This window comes from Coregonus lavaretus (genome assembly GCF_964263955.1).
Source record: "Coregonus lavaretus genome assembly, chromosome: 17".
In the NCBI taxonomy this organism is placed as follows: Eukaryota; Metazoa; Chordata; class Actinopteri; order Salmoniformes; family Salmonidae; genus Coregonus; species Coregonus lavaretus.
The window spans coordinates 21,186,041-21,205,304 of record NC_140004.1 but is presented as its reverse complement, the minus strand read 5'-3'; the positions used below and the strand labels follow the sequence as shown (position 1 = coordinate 21,205,304).

The 19,264-nt window shown below is 42.5% G+C and overlaps 1 protein-coding gene across 2 annotated transcripts in view; it reads left to right on the top strand.

The window, feature by feature from the left end:
• The window catches only part of LOC311144817 (dedicator of cytokinesis protein 5-like), a 32,478-nt gene extending 13,482 nt beyond the window's left edge, over positions 1 to 18,996 (top strand). The window contains exons 9-51 of one of the 2 annotated variants that reach the window (XM_084180961.1): positions 639 to 720; positions 1,016 to 1,145; positions 1,911 to 1,983; positions 2,386 to 2,528; positions 2,766 to 2,891; positions 3,027 to 3,151; positions 3,394 to 3,492; positions 3,836 to 3,908; positions 4,048 to 4,151; positions 5,165 to 5,345; positions 5,543 to 5,640; positions 5,731 to 5,820; positions 5,994 to 6,094; positions 6,242 to 6,376; positions 6,475 to 6,580; positions 6,896 to 6,966; positions 7,080 to 7,186; positions 7,297 to 7,433; positions 7,567 to 7,662; positions 7,946 to 8,044; positions 8,403 to 8,573; positions 8,703 to 8,803; positions 8,980 to 9,038; positions 9,297 to 9,451; positions 9,568 to 9,653; positions 9,803 to 9,959; positions 10,208 to 10,248; positions 10,585 to 10,675; positions 10,822 to 10,941; positions 11,516 to 11,605; positions 12,636 to 12,740; positions 13,178 to 13,319; positions 13,581 to 13,662; positions 13,745 to 13,829; positions 14,040 to 14,126; positions 14,315 to 14,491; positions 14,686 to 14,769; positions 14,863 to 15,000; positions 15,232 to 15,407; positions 15,813 to 15,963; positions 16,080 to 16,230; positions 16,438 to 16,556; positions 16,655 to 18,996. In XM_084180961.1, coding sequence (XP_084037087.1) covers positions 639 to 720; positions 1,016 to 1,145; positions 1,911 to 1,983; positions 2,386 to 2,528; positions 2,766 to 2,891; positions 3,027 to 3,151; positions 3,394 to 3,492; positions 3,836 to 3,908; positions 4,048 to 4,151; positions 5,165 to 5,345; positions 5,543 to 5,640; positions 5,731 to 5,820; positions 5,994 to 6,094; positions 6,242 to 6,376; positions 6,475 to 6,580; positions 6,896 to 6,966; positions 7,080 to 7,186; positions 7,297 to 7,433; positions 7,567 to 7,662; positions 7,946 to 8,044; positions 8,403 to 8,573; positions 8,703 to 8,803; positions 8,980 to 9,038; positions 9,297 to 9,451; positions 9,568 to 9,653; positions 9,803 to 9,959; positions 10,208 to 10,248; positions 10,585 to 10,675; positions 10,822 to 10,941; positions 11,516 to 11,605; positions 12,636 to 12,740; positions 13,178 to 13,319; positions 13,581 to 13,662; positions 13,745 to 13,829; positions 14,040 to 14,126; positions 14,315 to 14,491; positions 14,686 to 14,769; positions 14,863 to 15,000; positions 15,232 to 15,407; positions 15,813 to 15,963; positions 16,080 to 16,230; positions 16,438 to 16,556; positions 16,655 to 16,759 — 4,849 coding nt within the window. In that variant the 3' untranslated portion in view covers positions 16,760 to 18,996. Of the gene's footprint in view, positions 1 to 638; positions 721 to 1,015; positions 1,146 to 1,910; positions 1,984 to 2,385; positions 2,529 to 2,765; positions 2,892 to 3,026; positions 3,152 to 3,393; positions 3,493 to 3,835; positions 3,909 to 4,047; positions 4,152 to 5,164; positions 5,346 to 5,542; positions 5,641 to 5,730; positions 5,821 to 5,993; positions 6,095 to 6,241; positions 6,377 to 6,474; positions 6,581 to 6,895; positions 6,967 to 7,079; positions 7,187 to 7,296; positions 7,434 to 7,566; positions 7,663 to 7,945; positions 8,045 to 8,402; positions 8,574 to 8,702; positions 8,804 to 8,979; positions 9,039 to 9,296; positions 9,452 to 9,567; positions 9,654 to 9,802; positions 9,960 to 10,207; positions 10,249 to 10,584; positions 10,676 to 10,821; positions 10,942 to 11,515; positions 11,606 to 12,635; positions 12,741 to 13,177; positions 13,320 to 13,580; positions 13,663 to 13,744; positions 13,830 to 14,039; positions 14,127 to 14,314; positions 14,492 to 14,685; positions 14,770 to 14,862; positions 15,001 to 15,231; positions 15,408 to 15,812; positions 15,964 to 16,076; positions 16,231 to 16,437; positions 16,557 to 16,654 lie in introns of both variants that reach the window. The other variant, XM_084180960.1, reaches the window with a different exon arrangement.
• The last annotated feature ends 268 nt before the right edge of the window (positions 18,997 to 19,264 follow it).

Genomic DNA, 19,264 nt, shown 5'->3' with positions numbered 1-19,264 from the left:
GGGCCATGTATTGCGAGATCTTGGCCAACAACCTCCTTCCCTCAGTAAGAGCATTGAAGATGGGTCGTGGCTGGGTCTTCCAGCATGACAACGACCCGAAACACACAGCCAGGGCAACTAAGGAGTGGCTCCGTAAGAAGCATCTCAAGGTCCTGGAGTAGCCTAGCCAGTCTCCAGATCTGAACCCAATAGAAAATCTTTGGAGGGAGCTGAAAGTCCGTATTGTCCAGCGACAGCCCCGAAGCCTGAAGGATCTGGAGAAGGTCTGTATGGAGGAGTGGGCCAAAATCCCTGCTGCAGTGTGTGCAAACCTGGTCAAGACCTACAGGAAACGTATGATCTCTGTAATTGCAAACAAAGGTTTCTGTACCAAATATTAAGTTCTGCTTTTCTGATGTATCAAATACTTATGTCATGCAATAAAATGCACATTAATTACTTAAAAATCATACAATGTGATTTTCTGGATTTTTGTTTTAGATTCCGTCGCTCACAGTTGAAGTGTACCTATGATAAAAATTACAGACCTCTACATGCTTTGTAAGTAGGAAAACCTGCTAAATCGGCAGTGTATCAAATACTTGTTCTCCCCACTGTATGTGAGTTGGGATTCCTGATTGTTTATGACATGTCTGCAGTGAGAACTTCCTGGTGCGCTGGGACAGCATGGGCATGCCCAAAGAGATTGAGAAACTCAACAACCTGCCTGCCCTCTTCACGGTAACAGAGATTAAACCCTCCTTTCTACTTTCTGTCTTTTTTCTCTGTTGTAAATGTAAAAACTAGTAGCCATCTGGCCTAACAGATGGACAGGCAGTGACAGTCCTTGGTTGGGGCATGCTATGCCATGCGATTTATTTCCTCAAACAGGCTCTTAATCTGAACTGCTCACATTAAGCTTTGAATAAGCAGAATTGCATAAGATATTCAATATTTTCTGCCAAGCAACTTTAATTGTACTTGCATTATGTAGTCCTTATCTTTGCATTGAAATTCTCTCCTTCACTCTGGCTAGGATCTGAGCAGCAGTGACCTGATTAGGCCACGTCTGTTCCTCGTCTGTCAGATTATCAGGGTGGGCAGCATGGAGCTCAAGGAGGGCAAGAAACACACGGGAGGGTTAAGGAGACCGTTTGGTGTGGCTGGTGAGATGTCTTTTAATGCTTCACTATATTTGTTTGTGCACGTTCACACATTCAATTCAATGGAATTCAATAAATCTGAGATTAGAACACTACCCCATACTCAGAGTTTGAGTGAATGGGTACATTGAGAGCCTAAATAACAAGTTACAGTAGGAATCCCTGTCCTGGATAAAAGCCAGACACACCATAAGCACACCTGCACCTGCTTACCCTCCTGACTCATAAAACACATCCACATTGTCTGCCTCGCCAAAGAAGTCAGGGGAAATGGTTTTAACAGTCCTCTTTCTTTTGAGTGGAGGATTACATTTCTGTGTTGGATGAGAAATGGTTTCCTCAGGTGTCACAACAAATGCACTGAACCCAGCTATTATTATGAGAGGAAGAGGAATGCCTACTGAACCATCTTTTGCAACACAAAGCTCAATGTCACACAGACAGGCCTGCTGGAATCCTACCTATGCTGTTTTTGTGGCTGTCTCTTGTTCTTATTGGCACTCTGGTACATTGCAACAGGTGTATGAGGGCCCTATAACTAGTTTTCAAACACAAACAACATTGTGGTTCTGCTCTGTAGTTTACTTAATCAGAGTGAAGACCTCTGCTGTAAAATGGCTCGAGTTGGGAAATCAAATACCAAAGATCTTAAAGTGAGGCCATACTAGCAGCAGCAGTGGCAATAACTGGATAATTGAATTGATAGCAGCTTATTATATTAGCCACCTATCACCACCACATTCACAACGTCATTGTCTCTGTTCACAGTGATGGACATCACAGATATTGCCCATGGAAAAGCAGACGATGAGGAGAAGCAGCATTTCATCCCCTTTCAGCAGTAAGTGTTTTAAAATCTCCCACAGCCTCTGCTCATTTTCACCCTGTGTTAATGGTCCCCACTCCCCAGTCCATTTGAAATCAACTTGCTCTTACACCATTATAGTCAAATGAAAAATGGCTTGAACTCTGTTAGGATACAGCACTTCAAGAAATGCATTATGCTTGCTATTGCTATACCATACTGTAGATCAAGGGCAAGTCTAAGTTTGTAGTGCAGTGTTAACTAAAATGCAACTGTTTACTATTCCTGCTTGGTCACATGCACTTTTATATTTTGTAGATTTTCCTCCAATATCTCAATATGCTTTTCGTAGCTCTATGATTTGTGATCAATCCACTTGTCAGTCCCACTTTTACAATCTATTTCTCCCCCTCTCCTATTCCTTCCCCTTTCTCCCAGGATAGCTATGGAGACCTACATCCGTCAGAGGCAGCTCATTATTTCTCCTCTCCTCCCATCCCGGGTCATTGGAGAGAACGAGCCTCTCACCGCCGTCTTCAACAAAGTCATTAACACCCGGGAGGTCAACCACAAGGGCCAGGGTAAAGAGACACTCTCACGGACATTCTATGGCAACAACTCACCAGGTTGCCCAAAATATAGTAGAGTAGAACAGAATCTAAAATAAAAAAGGAATATAACTCAGAAGGGGCTTTTGAAATGTGGGTCTCGGTTCTAAATAGGAGCATTACAGGTTGTGTGTATCAATTCCGAACATTCTGTTAGTGCCTCTGTCTTACTAACCTTCTCTTCATTGACGGGCCCTGTTGGGTTCTCAGGACTGTTTGTGACCCTGAAGCTGCTTCCTGGTGACCTGTCCCAGGTCAGGAAGGACTACCCTCACTTTGTGGATCGCACCACCGCCATCGTCAGAAAGATGGGCTTCCCTGAGATCATCCTCCCAGGTGCCATACGTTTGCATTTTCATCTTTGTAGCTGAATTGTATCTGAAACAATGGGTTGCATACTTTGTAGCTGCCTTTACAGCAGTGACAGTCAATAGATCGTTGTTTAGTATTAACCAACTATTTCTCCTCTAGGATATGTGAGGAACGATATCTATGTCACCTTGCTGCAGGGGGAGTTTGACCGTGGTAAAAAGACGTCACCCAAAAATGTTGAGGTGATGTTGAGTGTACTAGATGACGATGGCAATCTCATGGAGGTAAGGGTGCCGTCCTAACATTTATATGTGCCTCCACCTTTCTTTCTTTAACAATTCTGACCTCAAGGATTGCATGCCGGTCAACTCATGTTTGTTGGTTGACTGTAAGACAACAATGTAGTTCAAGGTTTATTACACAATGACCCAAATTAATTTTTACATGTAATGTATTAAATGGGTGTTCCAATCTTCAAAAAAAGTATCCTATGTTTGACTGAAGCTCATTCTGTCCCCTTGAATAGAAAGCAATATTTCCTGGAGCTGGATATGATGGGATCACAGAATACAAGTCTGTAATTTACTACCAAGTCAAGCAGCCGAGCTGGAATGAAACAGTCAAGGTACAGCTCACTTTCCAGCATCCCAGGTGTTTCTATCAGGCCTCTCCTCATGGTGGCTCAAGTTCAGCAATTACTTTCCCAAATCAATTTGGCTCTATAAAATTTAAACCTTTAGAGGAGCTATTGGCAAGGATTGTTTCACTCATACAAAATGCTAGACAGACACCAGACAGGACTTTCTCTGTCTATAATCTTGTCATGATACTCTCCTCACTCCTCTCTCCTCTCCTCTCCTCACTCCTCTCCTCACTCTCCTCTCCTCACTCCTCTCTCCTCTCCTCACTCCTCTCTCCTCAAACCTCTCTCCTCTCCTCTCCTCATCCCTTTATTCTCCCCCTCCAAGGTGACTATTCCTATTGAAGATGTGGGCCGCTGTCATCTCAGGGTGATGTTTCGACACAGATCATCTCAGGACTGTGAGTGCCTCACATTTCTAAAACACTCGACACCCAGGCAGCCTGCCCTAACCCTCTGGGAGCTGGTCAGCATGAGTATGAATGTGTTCTTCAGAGTTGGTTGATTGGGTCCTCACTGGCACTGCTGTTTCTCCTTTAGCTAGAGACAAATCAGAGAAGCCATTTGGCATGGCGTTCGTCCGCCTGATGAAAGGAGACGGAACCACGCTGAGAGACGGCAGACATGACCTCATCGTCTACAAGGTGGGACCAGCACACCACTCTGCTACTGTCACTAGGGTTGCAAAGGGAGGGTTTATTACTGGAAACTTTTGAAGTTTACAAGTAAGCTACCAGAATTTTGGTATCTTTCAAGGAATTTATGTAATCTATCACAATACACCTAGTTGCCCTTTTGGCTACTTCAGATTATCACAGGTGTCTGTAATTATCTCTGGCCCTCTGTGTGGCCTTATCAATGTAAAATATATGAAATAATGAAATAAGATGATATAAAAATATAACAACAAAGCTGTAAAACATTAGCCTAAATTTAAACCATCAACTTCGTGAATACCATTGGTGTTTAATATGAGGGTTTCCGCATGAAAAATTAAGAGCGTTGTGCCAGTAACCGAAAGGTTGATGGTTCGAATCCTGGAGCCGGCAACGTGGAAAAATCTGCCGTTCTGCCCTTGAGCAAGGCAGTTAACCCCCAACAACAACTGCTCCCCAGGCACCGATGACGTGGACGTCGATTAAGGCAGCCCCCGGCACCTCTCTGATTCAGAGGGGTTGGACTGAATGCGGAAGCCACATTTCAGTTGAATGCATTGTTGTGCAACTGACTAGGTATCCCCTTTCCCTATCTACTAGAAACTTGTGGACAATATAGACACAAATAAATGAATACTATATATGAAAAAAAAAAGTTATTCCGATATAAATATATATAAAGTTATGATAGATTGCTATAGAGTTTCTGTTAATTACCAAAATTACTAAAGATTTCGGTAACTTTGGTAAATTACCGGTAGCTTTGCAACCCAAGCTTTCACAAACCCTGTATGATGTAGACATCTTGGTGGAAACAGAGGGTTCTGATACATTTGTCTACAGATCTTTCTTTCCCCATAGGAATTATTTTTCATGATCTATGAAATAGTGAAGTAATTATTTTTGATATTTTATATAAAATAAAAAGCTCCCTGGTCAATGAATATCAAATTACATATCGATGAATATGTTTAAGTATTTATATATATTTTTTCTCTTAGGTTGACGTGAAGAAGACTGAGGATGCAAAGACATACCTGACTCTGCCAGGCTCCTGGGCTGAAGTGGAGGAGAAGGAGAGGCAGACAGGGAAAACCTTTCAGCATTCAGGAGTCATCCCACTCACCAAGGACAGCTTCCAGATTGGCACTCTCACCTGCTCCACTAAACTCACCCAGAATGGTACTGTAGTAGGACACAATCATCTCTAACAATGTATTAAGAATCAAACCGTCGCTAACAAATAAAATCGAACCAAACGCTTTCTGCACTTCGGCTCGTAATACTAATCAGAGTGGTGTTGACGTACTCATCCAAGTTTATATGAAATCCAAGGGTCAGTAAAAGTTAGATGCTGCTGTTCCTCTGCTGTTTTCCAGTGGATCTCCTGGGCCTGTTGAACTGGAGGTCCAACCCTGAAGAGCTGGACCAGAACCTGCAGCGCCTGATGGAGGTCGAGGGAGGGGAGATTGTCAAGGTGAGTCTGACTGCTGCAGAGTTAGCATTCTTAACTGGCTTTACATACAAGGACACCCTAGCCTAATGCATTTGTCTTTTGTGGTCTTAGTTTCTACAGGACACACTTGATGCCCTCTTCAGCATCATGATGGAGACTTCAGAGGAGGATACTTATGACATGCTGCTGTTTAATGCTCTGGTGAGTTCTGGAGTGGTGGGTTAATTACTTGCATTAAGCTATCAGGATTAATGGCATCTGTCATTAATATACCAAAAGACAATTGTGTATATAAGAAATGATTCATGATACAACATTTTCTAGCAGGATTCTATATTACACTGGTTCTTGACTGTGCTCTGCATTTCTTCTAGGTGTTCATAATCACACTGATTGGAGACATCAAGTTCCAGCACTTTAACCCAGTACTGGAGACATACATCAACAAGCACTTCAGTGCCACTCTGGCTTACATGTGAGTCTAGCTCTCTCCTTTCTCATATTTTCCTCTCTACTCCGTTAATTTTTTATTCCTCCTGTTTTGACACCTCTCCACCCATTCAGAATTAATTTATATGTCATTACTGGTATGCCTGAGTTCCCCATTCCATTACTTTTTCAGGAAGCTGACGAAGGTTCTGAATTACTATGTGGGCCATGCAGATGAGCCTGTCCTAACCGAGAGACTGTACTCAGCCCTCAAAGCCCTCAAGTACCTGTTCAGGTTCATTGTGCAGTCCCGGGTCCTCTACCTCAGGTATCATAGCCGTGACCTTCCTTCCTCATACTAATACATTTGGGAGACAATATTAGTTTGTTTGTGAAATGAGCAATGTCCTTCATTTGTTTACTCAGATTCTATGGGACCAGTGAGGATGCTTTCTTCAACTCCATACGGACACTCTTCCTCTCCTTCAACACACTCATGGACAGACCGCTGGATGAGGGAGTGAAGATAAAGGTGAGTTGGTTTAGGGGAGAGAAACTGGGATGGACACTTACATGGTACTTCATCTTCTTTAATGCACACTCTGTTAACATGGCATAGCCTGGTAATGCAACATTTGTACAAACTAGCTTACCCTTTCTATGTTTATGGAAGCCTTGTGCTGGCTTCATGAAAGATAGTTGAAGTAAAGGTTTACTTGATAAACTGCAGAAGAACATTCATTAAAACACTTTCTAGCTGACTAGCGCTGTAAAACACAAAAGCCTTATCCAGTATTTCCCTCATGTTCTTTTTTAAAGACTTTTGAGACCTTCTTGTCTTTTTCAGGGGGCGATACTGAAATACCTACCCACCATCATTAATGACATCAAGAATGTCTTTGATCCTGTGGAGCTCAGGTAACTCCTTGTAATGACGTTTCAACTGTCGAATCTGCAGAAATGATACTATTTCCTGTATAGAAAAATGTCCTTGTCTCTTTCTCTATTTTGTCCTGTCTCTCTCTCGCTAGTGTTCTTTTGACCAAGTTCATCGAGAGCATCCCTGACTCTCAGCTGGTGCGCCAGAAGCTTGGTTGCATGTGTAAGATGGTGGAGAGTGACCTTTTCAAACAGTCAGGTACTGTAGCGCCTCTCTGGCTCAAACATAACTTTATAAGAATCTCTATTTAAAAACAGAACCACAGGATGACACATTTTAATCGTCTCTATTCCTTTTTGACCCCACAGAGTGTCGAGATGTCCTTTTGCCGCTGGTGACAGACCAGCTGAGTGGGCAGCTGGATGACCACTCCAATAAGCCAGACCACGAGGCCTGTGTTCAGCTGCTCAGCACTGTACTGGACAACCTGGACCGCAAGGATGTGGTGAGTAGCTAATGGCTACAGCACACATCTATCTCTGCCATTGGAAACACTGAAATCAGTGACATCCCTGACTCTAACTGGATTGGTTTTGATACATTCATTTTTGATCTGACCTGTTTGTCTGTGTCCCAAGGGTCCAACCCGGGGCCATGTCCAGCTGATTATGGAGCGGCTGCTTCGCAGGGTCAATCGCACTGTCATCAGCATGAGCAGAACCTCCACTCTCATTGTAAGTCACATACTCAGTACTCTGAAAGTTCTTCATCTAACTCAAAATAAGAAGTCAGTTATTTTCAATTGTTCAGTTGGTAATTATTTATTCTAAGTTTCCATGTACAAGGCACAGTGCTGAAAAGCTGCTTCTATGCATCCTATAAATAACTTAGCACTTATAAGCATACAACAATGAATGATAGCTTATAATTAGCTTATAAGCATAAAACATGTTATATGTAGGAACCTAAAGTAGTTTTACAACTAAGGTGACTGATGCTCTGTCTTCTCAATGGCAGGGTCATTACCTAGCCTGCATGACTGCCATCTTGAAGCAAATGGATGACATGCACTACACCCACTACATCAGCACCTTCAAGACCAGACAAGACATCATTGTAAGTGGGCCGGCCCACCTCCCCTGCCCTGGGCATGGCTCTTCCTGAATCATCCAGTTGATAGCTGGCATTCAACCGCTGGTGCTTGTAACTGCTCCTGAAGTGATTATTGATTATAGACATTTGATGGGACTGACTTGGAACAACGTGAGGCTCTCCCTGTCCTTGCTTCTTTACTGAGCTGTGTGGGTCTAATATGAGAAATGCTAGGGGACTGCTGTGCATAGTTCAGCATGTTACTAATCGATCGACTTGGTCAGAAACAAAACCCCCCCATGTTTGTGCAGACATGAAGATGCATACATCTAGGTACTTTCAGTACAGGCAAGGTAACTGTTCTCTCCCTGGCCCACTACAGGACTTCCTGATGGAGACATTCATCATGTTTAAGGACCTGATGGGGAACGTTTTCCCCTCTGACTGGATGACCATGAACCTCCTGCAGATTGGGGTGTTTCTGCGGGCCATCAACCAGTACTCTGAGGTCCTCAACATGTACTTCATGGACCAGACCCACTTTGAGCTGCAGGTGGGTCTCCAGTCACCGCCTCCTGATGGGGTGGACAAAAGACATCCATGTCTCTCTGCTAATGTAAACTTCTTTAGCTCAATCATTGTCCCAATGTCTGTGTAAAAAATGATCATATTTTATTTTCAGCTCTGGAACAACTACTTCCACTTGACTGTTGCATTCCTTACCCACAAGTCATTGCAACTGGAATCCTTCTCTCAAGAAAAACGGAATAAAATAGTGAACAAGTATGTCCTTTTCTTCTTTGGTTCAATTAGTTTAATATACGGATTCCCTTAAACTAATAATACTAAATAAAGATTTGCACAGAGAACTGAATTTTATGTATAAGAAATTATGCTGTAAGTAAGTTTGTGTGCATTTGCTCTACTGTATGTAGTATAATTATATGTTGTGGTTACAGGTATGGAGACATGAGGAAGAGCATTGGCTTTAAGATCAGAGATATGTGGTATAATCTTGGTAAGTACCGTCCGGTGGTTGTTATCTCTGTGAGACAGAAGTTCAACAAATGGAGACATCTATATAATGGTCTGTTCAGTGGCAAAAGGCTTTGAGGACAATGTTGTTTTATTGCCTAGTTTCATGGTGGCCTGCTTTTTGTTAACCATTTCATGAGTTTACTGTCCTGTTTGCATGAAAATGGAGGGCCACTTATTGCCCTTTCAAATGAGCTTGTGTGACATTTGCTTCTGACTTTATCCTGTGTGCATCCCTCAGGCCCCCACAAGATGAAGTTCATCCCTGCCATGGTGGGGCCCATCCTGAAGGCTACCCTGGTGCCTGAGCCAGAGCTGAGGAAAGCCACCCTCCCCATCTTCTTTGACATGATGCAGTGTGAGCACAACTTCACTCCCAGCCGCACCTTTAACATGGTGAGATAGCTGCCCACAGTAGTCCTTCCTGTCTGGCTTTACAGTATTACTGTACAAACAGAGTTTCCCAGCTGTATTTGGCTGAGCAGATTGTTTTTGTCTTTCTGTACCTGTAGTTTGAGAATGAACTGATCACCAAGTTGGATCAGGAGGTGGAGGGAGGCCGTGGGGATGAACAGTACAAAATCCTGCTGGAGAAAACGTAAGCACCCTGCCAATAACCCTGCCAATCAGTCAGAGGCTAATGCCTTTTTCTTATTAGTCATACCTCATGGTTTCATAGTCAAGACCTAAATAAGGACTATATAACTCCCTCATTCATTGACATTTTGTATTGTTGGTATTGTGTAGGCTACTGGAGCACTGCCGGAGGCATAGATACCTGTCTCAGTCAGGGGAGGAGCTGGCTCTGCTGCTCAGCAGTCTGCTGGAGAAGCTACTGGCCTACCGCACCATCACACATGACGAGAGCCCTGAGCTCCGCATGAGCTGCACCGTCAACGTCCTGGTACGCCCTTACAGTACATCACTAAGAGGCAGGGGAGCGCCTACCAGGTGCTAACTAACACCTCGGACTGGTTTATGTGGAACTCACACTCTAATCAGAACGATTGAGCCACACTCGCCATCTCAGAAGAATATTATATGAAGATGTTATGTTTCTACATTGAACCAATTGATTTTAACCTACAAAATATTATCAAACATTTGTACAAAAGCTGAGTTTTTCCACTGTTTTTATTCTGGTTGTGACAGAACTTCTACAAGGAGAAGAAGCGGGAAGACATTTACATTCGGTGAGACGGATGATTTAATGAATACTCTTCTTTGGATCCCATTTTGTTAGCTATCAATCTGAAACAGGAAAAAGTATCCGCACACTTCCAGTCAGCTGCAAATGTATTTTAATTATAGCTGAGCTTTCGGTCAGCCGACCTTCATCAGAGCAAGGTCGACTGACCGAAAGCTCAGCTATAATTAAAATAAATGTACATCTGACTGGCAGTGTACAGAGACTTTTTCTCCAGTTTTGCCTTTTGCCTCCAGCACCTTCACAAATCAGCTTTGGGTGTGCGGTAGATTCTGTCTATTATCTGTTAGATATCACTCTAAAATACTGACCTTGTCCTCAGGTATCTGTACAAGCTAAGGGATTTACACCTTGTCTGTGAGAACTACACGGAGGCAGCCTACACCCTGTTACTTCACGCTGAACTCCTTGAGGTCTCACTCAGATTAACATTCAATTCGACTTTCAATGAAAACAGCAGTCTTTGGCTTATTTCCCTAAAATTCCAGTTAACTTACTATAACATACATTACTAGAAAACTAAATGCGCTTTGTGTATTGTGTAAATTGCCCTTCTCAGTGGTCTGACAAGCCCTGTGCCCCACATCTGATCCCCGGTCATGGCAAACATGTCTGGACCCAGCAGGAGCTCAAAGAGAGACTCTTCCAGGAGATCATCTGTAACCTGGACAAGGGCAAAGTGAGTTCTCACCCAGTCACCCTATTAGGAAGCATGCTCTACGGATGTTGTCAAGTATATTGGCACCGTTGCACTTTACAATGGAGTGCAATGGAGCAGAATGTTCTGTTTTCTCTTTTCAAAACTAGTTGAATGGCTATTTTTACCCTGTAGGCACCTGCAACTTACCACAAGTAGATAATTGTGGGACTTATTATTAAATGTTTTGGTTCTGTGCAGTTGTAAATCAAACAAATACACGTATGAACACCAAACGTTTCTATATTTCACAGCATATGTAGTGTCAGAGATCCTATGCTACTTACCCCTCAACATGCCATATGAGCTACTGTCAGAAATATTTGTGTCAGTTTCATTTGCTACAAAAGAAGCTGAGGGCCATATTCAATCAAACATGGTTACCAGGTTTCTGGGTTAGGCTAAACATTTCTCCTGTTCACCGCAGTACATCAACCATGAAACCTGCTGTCTGAGTTTGATTGAATAGAGGTGTTAGTGACGGACAGATGGTGATGTCTAGACCATGTTCACATCTCGTGTCTTTTTTTACCAACTGCTGCATTTATCTGTTCAGATGTGGGAGAAAGCCATTGAGATGGGTAAACAGCTGGCAAAGATGCACGAGAACCAGATGTTTGACTTCATGGAGCTTAGCCAGCTGCTGGTAAGAGGACTTATCATTTGCTATCGTGTTTTAGTCTGAGATTTAATCAAAAATTGTCACTACTAAATAGAAATTGTCCCTAAAACATGCAAACAGTAAAACCAAAAAGGATTATCCTCTTAGTTTCTACATGTAAAATAATATAAATAAATAATGCTTATGAAGGCTCCACATACAATGCTTGTAGTCCTGTGTAGCTCAGTTGGTAGAGCATGGCGTTTGCAACGCCAGGGGTTGTGGGTTCGTTTCCCACGGGGGACCAGTATGAAAAAAAGAAATGTATGCACTCACTAACTGTAAGTCGCTCTGGATAAGAGCGTCTGCTAAATGACTAAAATGTAAATGTCAATAGCCCACTGCCAATTTAGTGTGAGGCCTTTTCAATAGGATCAGGTCCACTGCTGTATTAACATGCTTTTCAGTGCCCACAAAGTCTAGGAGTTAATTAGATACAATGCCAATAAATTGTTCAAGATACATTGTCAAGGGCTAGGACAACCAGACAACCATGTCTTGTCGAAGACAGAAAGTCATTTCAGCTAGCCCAATCCAAATGACAGTGATAGTTGAAGAAAAAAACAACCCATTACTGCAGAAACAATTTGAGGAAATGGGGAAGATATCAGAGTTGCTGCCACACTTGTGTCCAACCTTTTACCCAATTGTCCCACCCATGCACTGCCGGTTGACATACTGGAATCTGCCATTAGGAAGTAACACTCAGTTAATTATGATGTGATACTCTATTTTAAGTCATGTTTTTGTAAATACTGTGTCATCATGGTATTCAACAGTCCTTATCTGCAATGGAGTGGTACAAAAACAGTGTTTTGCTACACTGCTATGAATCTATGTTCATTATGGATCCTCAAATGTCACACTTAACCAAGTTAAGTGCACACGGAACTGGTTAGATACTACAGTATTTTAGGTGTTTCCTGTTGTTTGTTATCTGTGTTCCTGATTGTGGCTTTGTTAATTTAGCTCATTGTTACTACAGCCTCTATACTCTCCCTACTGTTGTCCACAGAAACAGCAAGCCCAGTTCTATGAGAATATAATGCATGCCATGCGACCTCAGCCAGAATACTTTGCTGTGGGATACTATGGCCTTGGATTCCCCACTTTCCTCAGGGTAAGATTATTACATATTTTCAGAAATCCAGCCTCCATAGCACATTTCAAGGTCTGTCTCATACACCTGAGATATTTGTATTCATGTGCCGTTTATTCATTTTACTTATGGAACTCTCAATAAAATTAAATGACGATGTACAATGCAGGCTATACTAGTTACCAGGTCCATAAAGCAGTGGGGGATTCTATGGATTGAATACCTTCCATGATCTTGTCAGTTTCAGGTCAGAATAGCCTTAATTTGGCAGAAGCACATCTATTTCTACAGTGCAGGGGCACATTCCTGTCTACCACAGTCCATCTTAAATTTAAGCTTTGACATCTTCTGTAGCATGTCATTCTATAACAACGTTCTAATTAAATCATATCATTCATATTTGATTGGCTACCATATATAGTGGCTCACCCTATCTTTGAATGGATTTGCTCATACAGAACAAAGTGTTCATCTACCGTGGTAAGGAGTATGAGTGGCTGGAGGACTTCAGTCTGAAGCTGCTGTCTCAGTTCCCCAATGCAGCCAGGATGACCAGCACCGCGCCCCCTGGGGACAACATCTGTAACTCCCAAGGACAGCGTATCCTTCATCTCTGTTGAAGCATGCCCTCATGCTCCCAGCTATGAATGCTATTTAAATGTTAATTGGTGTTAATGCTTCTAGTCAGAACATTATTCATTTGATGTATTTCCCATTTATGGGCAAGTCTTATTAGACCTTTCTCAAGGACAGTTTTGAGCCAGTAATCCACTGGCCCCCGTCTCCGTTTCCCCCTACAGCACTAAAAATGTTTTCGTTTTTTGAATAATACACAGTCTTATCCTTACCTGCTCTTTACAGACATCCAGTGTTTTACAGTCAAGCCAGTCCTTACTGTGCCCACCCAGTTCAAAGACAAGGGGGTTCCTGAGCAGATCTTGAAGTAAGGAACACAACAGCTTGTGGTTGAATATATTTTCTTAGTTCTTACTCATGCAACTCCTTTGTCCCTCTTCCTCTCCTAGCTACTACAGAACCAATGAAGTGGACCAGTTCCAGTATTCCAGACCCTTCAGGAAAGGTGCAAAGGACCCCGACAATGAATTTGCAGTGAGTACCTCGCACACAGCTCAGACAGACTCACCATGCTGCAGAGCCCTATCAAAGCCAAATCCCTCCATTTACAAGCACACACTCCTGTCTTTGAACATCTCTAAACTCAGGAATGTAACCCTTTGTGATTAGATGTTGAATAAAAGAGGTTGTTGCTCAAAACATTTGTGTTGACCATTCATTCATATTTTCCGCCTCATGTTACAGACCATGTGGATCGAGAGGACGACTTACATCACAACCTATCACTTCCCAGGGATTCTCAAATGGTTCGAAGTGAAGTCCATCTCTGTTGTAAGTTCTCTCAGTAATGATGATGATAATCACAATAAGACAAACGTACTGGTGTTAATGTGCTGTATGTTGAATCTAAACACGGTTAAGTACTCCGCTACCACCCATAGCAAATAGTTCCTACTCACCCAATTTGGTCTTTTACACTTTGATGTCTCCTCACCTCTCCTGGTTTTCCTATTGGTCAGGAGGAGATCAGCCCTCTGCAGAATGCTGTGGAGACCATGGAGATGGCCAATGAGAAGCTCAGTAACCTGGTGCAGCAGCAGGCATGTGACAGCTCCACGTCCGTCCACCCACTCTCCATGATGCTCAATGGCATTGTTGACCCTGCCGTCATGGGTGGCTACTCCAACTACGAGAAGGTTTGACTTGACTATTACTTCCTAGGAGCTTGAATCCTATACAATTTTGTCTCGCATTTCAGTGAAGATTTGTAACCTGATATTCTGATTTTCTAGGTCACTCTGTTATTTTAGCTAGTATTTAATGTGCATATGACAACATCTTCATGTCTCAAAATGGTAAACTTGTTTCCACCCCCTTTCTCTCTCTTCAGGCATTCTTCACGGACACCTACATGCATGAACACCCAGACGACCTTGAGAGCATTGAGGTCCTCAAACATCTTATTGCCCTCCAGGTAAATCCTCATTCTCTCCTTGTTATTGAACCTGTACTTAGACATAAAGTACCTGCTGTAAGAACAGAGGCTCCCTCCTCCTCATACCCTCAGATCCCTCTCCTGGCTGATGGGATCCGGATCCATGGAGAGAAATCCACTGAGCAGCTGAAGCCCTTACACAACCGCCTGCTCACCTGTTTCTCTGACCTGCGGGAGAGAGTAGAGAAGCATTATGGCGTCATAACCCTGGTCAGTTGCCAATAGCAAACTCTTATTTAATTTAAGAGTGTGCCAAATTTAGCTATTGGCTCCTCTGCCTCCCTATCAAACTTCCCTCATTCAAAGCAGAGTTTACATTATATTGCTGCAGGACCATACATCTTGCTGAAGGCACTCTATTGCTGCTAGTGTTTTGCCTGTCATTCCGCTCACCCCCTGCCAAGTTTCCTGATGATGTTTAATCCCATTTGTGTGTCCCAGCCGTGCTCTCTCACTGAAAGGAAGAAGAGTCGCGTGGGCTCCGTAGTGATGCCCTACATCCTGTCCTCCACCCTGCGCCGCATGTCCACTGTCTCCATCCTCTCTACCACCTCCTCAGGCCTCTCCAGCGGCTCCACCTCCTCTGACGGACCCTCCCGGCCCTCTTCCTCCCAGGAGTCAGTCCCTCACCTCCTCCATCCTCCCTCCTCCTCCCAGGAGTGTCCCTCAACTCCATCCTCCCTCCTCCTCCTCCTCCCAGGAGTCAGTCCCTAACCCTCCCTCCTCCCCAGAGTCAGTCCCTCACCTCCCTCCTTCCTTCCTTCATCCTCCCTCCTCTTCCTAGGAGTCAGTCCCCCTCCTCCCTCCCTCCTCCCTCCCTGTGTTTGTCTCCCTTTTGGGCTGCTCTGGTGTAGTCTATTTGTGTTGCTATGTTTGTAAGGAATATTTGTCTGTGCTTTTCCACATCTCACAGTGTGACATTCTGAAGTCTTGCACATGCCAATATAACCCTCTAACTGTATACCTCCCCCCCATTGTCTCTCTCTCTCTCGCTGTCCTGATGACCTGATATCCATCATCAGTTCACTGTTGTCCCGTGACACTGCCAACGATCGCCGGGCCTCGATGTTGTCCCGCTCTGAGGATGACAACCGGATCGGTCGAAAGAACCGAAAAGAATGGAGTGTGAGCAAGTCACAGGTTTTGGTGGAGAGACAGACAGACATAGATGAGGTAACTACAACTGTTTTTGGCTCATGCATTAAGGCACAAATGGCTAATACATTCACAGTAATTACTTGACTGTGATTTCAAGGAGGGCTGTATCTTTGTACTCTACTCCTTAGCAGACCCTTCCAGAGAAGCCGCAGAGACCCAAAAGTCTGCAGTTTGGGGACCGTCGCCTGACCCTGTCTCTGTTCCAGGGTGCCTCCTCTCAGCTCAGCCTTGGCAACCCTCTCAGCCCCCTGCCAGCCTCTCCTCACACTCCTCACAGCTCCAGTACGTAGCTTAGCTACACACAAAGCATACATACAAAGCAGCCTATCCCACACAACCTTAAAGAGATGCGTACAGCTTCACCCTGCACACAGAAATACAGAACCCTGTTTAGGATCCTTACCTCTTGTCCATGTAGTTCACACACAAACTGTTGTAGCTGTCATGCAGCCTAAAATGTGTGTGTTTTGTCACTTGCTCTCTCTGCAGATTATTCATCTCTCCCCGGTGATAATAATGTCACCACTGACACTCCTGGGACACCCCCACCCATGCCACCAAAGAAACATCCCCATGAGATGTTTGACATCTCCCAAAACTCCCTTGAGGTACATCTAGACTGAAAACATCTCTATTTTTAGTAAAATGCACATTGTGAAACAGAATATTTTTAACATTATCTTTTTTCCCCCCGGTCTCTCCGTAGTTCCACCCTCCTCTGCCTCAGAAAATTGACAGCAAGCCCCCTCCACCTCCTCCTAAGACCAGGAAGTCTATGTTCCCTGGCTCCTACGAGAATAATCCTCAGTGAGGATCCTCCACCCGGACAGTCCCTCTCATCTGGTTCAGACCTGCTGCCTGGGATAAGGGCTTGGTTCATCTTGTGGTACTGTAGCACTTTATCTACAGTACTATTTCAGGACCAGTACTATAACCTGTTATGTACTTCAAAATTACATGTCAACAATTTATATTTCTGATACTTACTACAAGTTATTCCAACAAACTGGTACGTGTGATGTGTGTGCCCTGTAAATCTCTAAGAAACAGAAGCATAATTGTTTCCATACTAAAGTAATTGAATGGTATGTTGTAAAATGGAGTGTGACAGATTTCTGTGTAAGCCGTGGTGCGTGGGGTCACAAGTCTTTTCATTTTTAGAGGAGAGTCCATTTATAGTCTAGTTTCCTGGGAATGTGGTATTAGATCAAGGTGGATTTAATTCATGATTTGGGAAGTGTATATAGTTCTGAAAAAGCAATAATAACGGTGACCGTAGCATATTTCCCAAGGATCTTTGAGGTGTTGTTGTATATAGTGTAGTATATATTTTGGGAATATCACTGCTAGCATAAGGAATGACCAAAGCTTCAATTTTGTCTTTTGTCATTATGTGTTGGAATCACACTGGACTGTTAATAATTTCCAGTGCCTGTTTTGGGCATTCGTCAAGAAAAGCACAGGCGGTGACTGCATTTTCATGTTTTATTATGTGATATAGCTAGGTGAAAACCTTTTTATTAGAATCACTATTACTGATCAATGGCAGGGAATGTGTGGTCTGTGATTTTCAACAGACTTTGATTCTATTGTTGTTGATTATATAGTCTAAATCTATGGTTGCGACCCTGGATGAGTTTTTGGTTCCCTTGACCCAGTCATAGATCATAGGTGGTACATGCATAGTAGTCCTTTTTGGGGGAATTGAGATTGTAATTAAAATATAACTTTCCCCAAAATAAATGTGTGGATGATAATCACATTGAAAAACCTTGACTAACTCATAAATTCTGAGTAACTATGCATTACATAATTGTGTGATGAAAGCACACTAAGATAGTACCTCAATGATTTCAGATTCATTAGAGACATGCACTGGATGGAATTCATGTAAATTAGATTTTTTAAATTGTATATTTTTTATGTTTTATAAGAACAAAATACTGTATGTCTTGAACTCTTGCTTTCTATACAAATCAGCTTGATATATTTAGCAAGTTGTCATTTTAACACGGTATGGCACAAACTCAATAATCTGTTTAGAGTTGACAGGTGCATTTCATAGTTTCATTTTATTAGGCTTTTATTGATGAATTGTTGTATTACTTTAACTTATTTCAGTGATTTAAAGGTTTCAAGTTAATTGGTATGCGCTCATCAAGCAACTTGAGTTGAACAGATAGAAACATGGTCATTTACATTGGTCTACTTTCAACAGTGAACATTTCAACTTATATCAATATATACATTCTTTTTTTATTATTCGGTCTCATATAGTTGTTGTTTTCAAAACAATGCAATGCTCTCTTTCTCCTCTGAATTGCTCATGTGATCTCTTTCAGAAATTACCGTTTTGATTTATATAGTGCAAGAATGAGTCAGTATTTTAGTTTGACCATTTCCAGGGATCAAAGATATTTTAGAAGGGAACTAACCTTGTATGAGTTTTTCTAACAATGATCAGAACAGATATTTGTAAAGAGATTTAAAGCTATATAGTAGCATGAAGAGATGTAATATATATATATTTTTTACCAATACAACTTGTAAATCCGACCAAACAAAAATAAAGAATTTAACAAACTGTTCTGTTGAATTGTAGGAGGTATTGTTACAGAAGGCTAGACAGCCAGCCTCTGTCCTCAGCAGAAGTTCTTAGAATCATTATCCTGTACTCATATCTAGCCTGTATCATCCCTTCTCTCTTATCAAGGACATAAAAGGCTCTAGTTGGGACTTCATTATACCTTCTTTGATGAATAATTATGTGATAATTGAGAGGATAATGAAGGACCTTGACGTCTGGTGAGATGTTTTGACAGTGAGATTCCTTTCATTCTGTCACACAAAACTTAATTTCCATTCCGGTAAATAGTGATGTGGAATGTGAAAATGTATGTCTGCCAGTAATTTCATTGAGATACCAGAGGTTCTGCATGTTATATACTGTACATGTTATTCTGCTTCTGTCATATTCATGCTTTATTTTTATGTTCTGTATTGAGAAAGAGAACATTCTTCAAAGCGGTATTAAATGTATCAAGATCAGAACATTGTTTCTTTAAGTGGACTGTAGTAAAAAACAAGACTGTTCCCCATACATGAAAGCAGTCTTTCTGTACAGTAGTGTCGTCTGGGCTGGCGAGGGAGTTTTACTACAAGTGTAATTTATTGCAGTAGGCCCTGTGTGATATGTAGATACTGGTCTTGGTAATCTGGCCTCCTAATGGCCTGTTCCTTCCTGTCAGATACTGGGGGACAGGATATCACTCTCCCTTGAAGTTGCATCATACGGGGAAGATTGCTGACAAGCAAA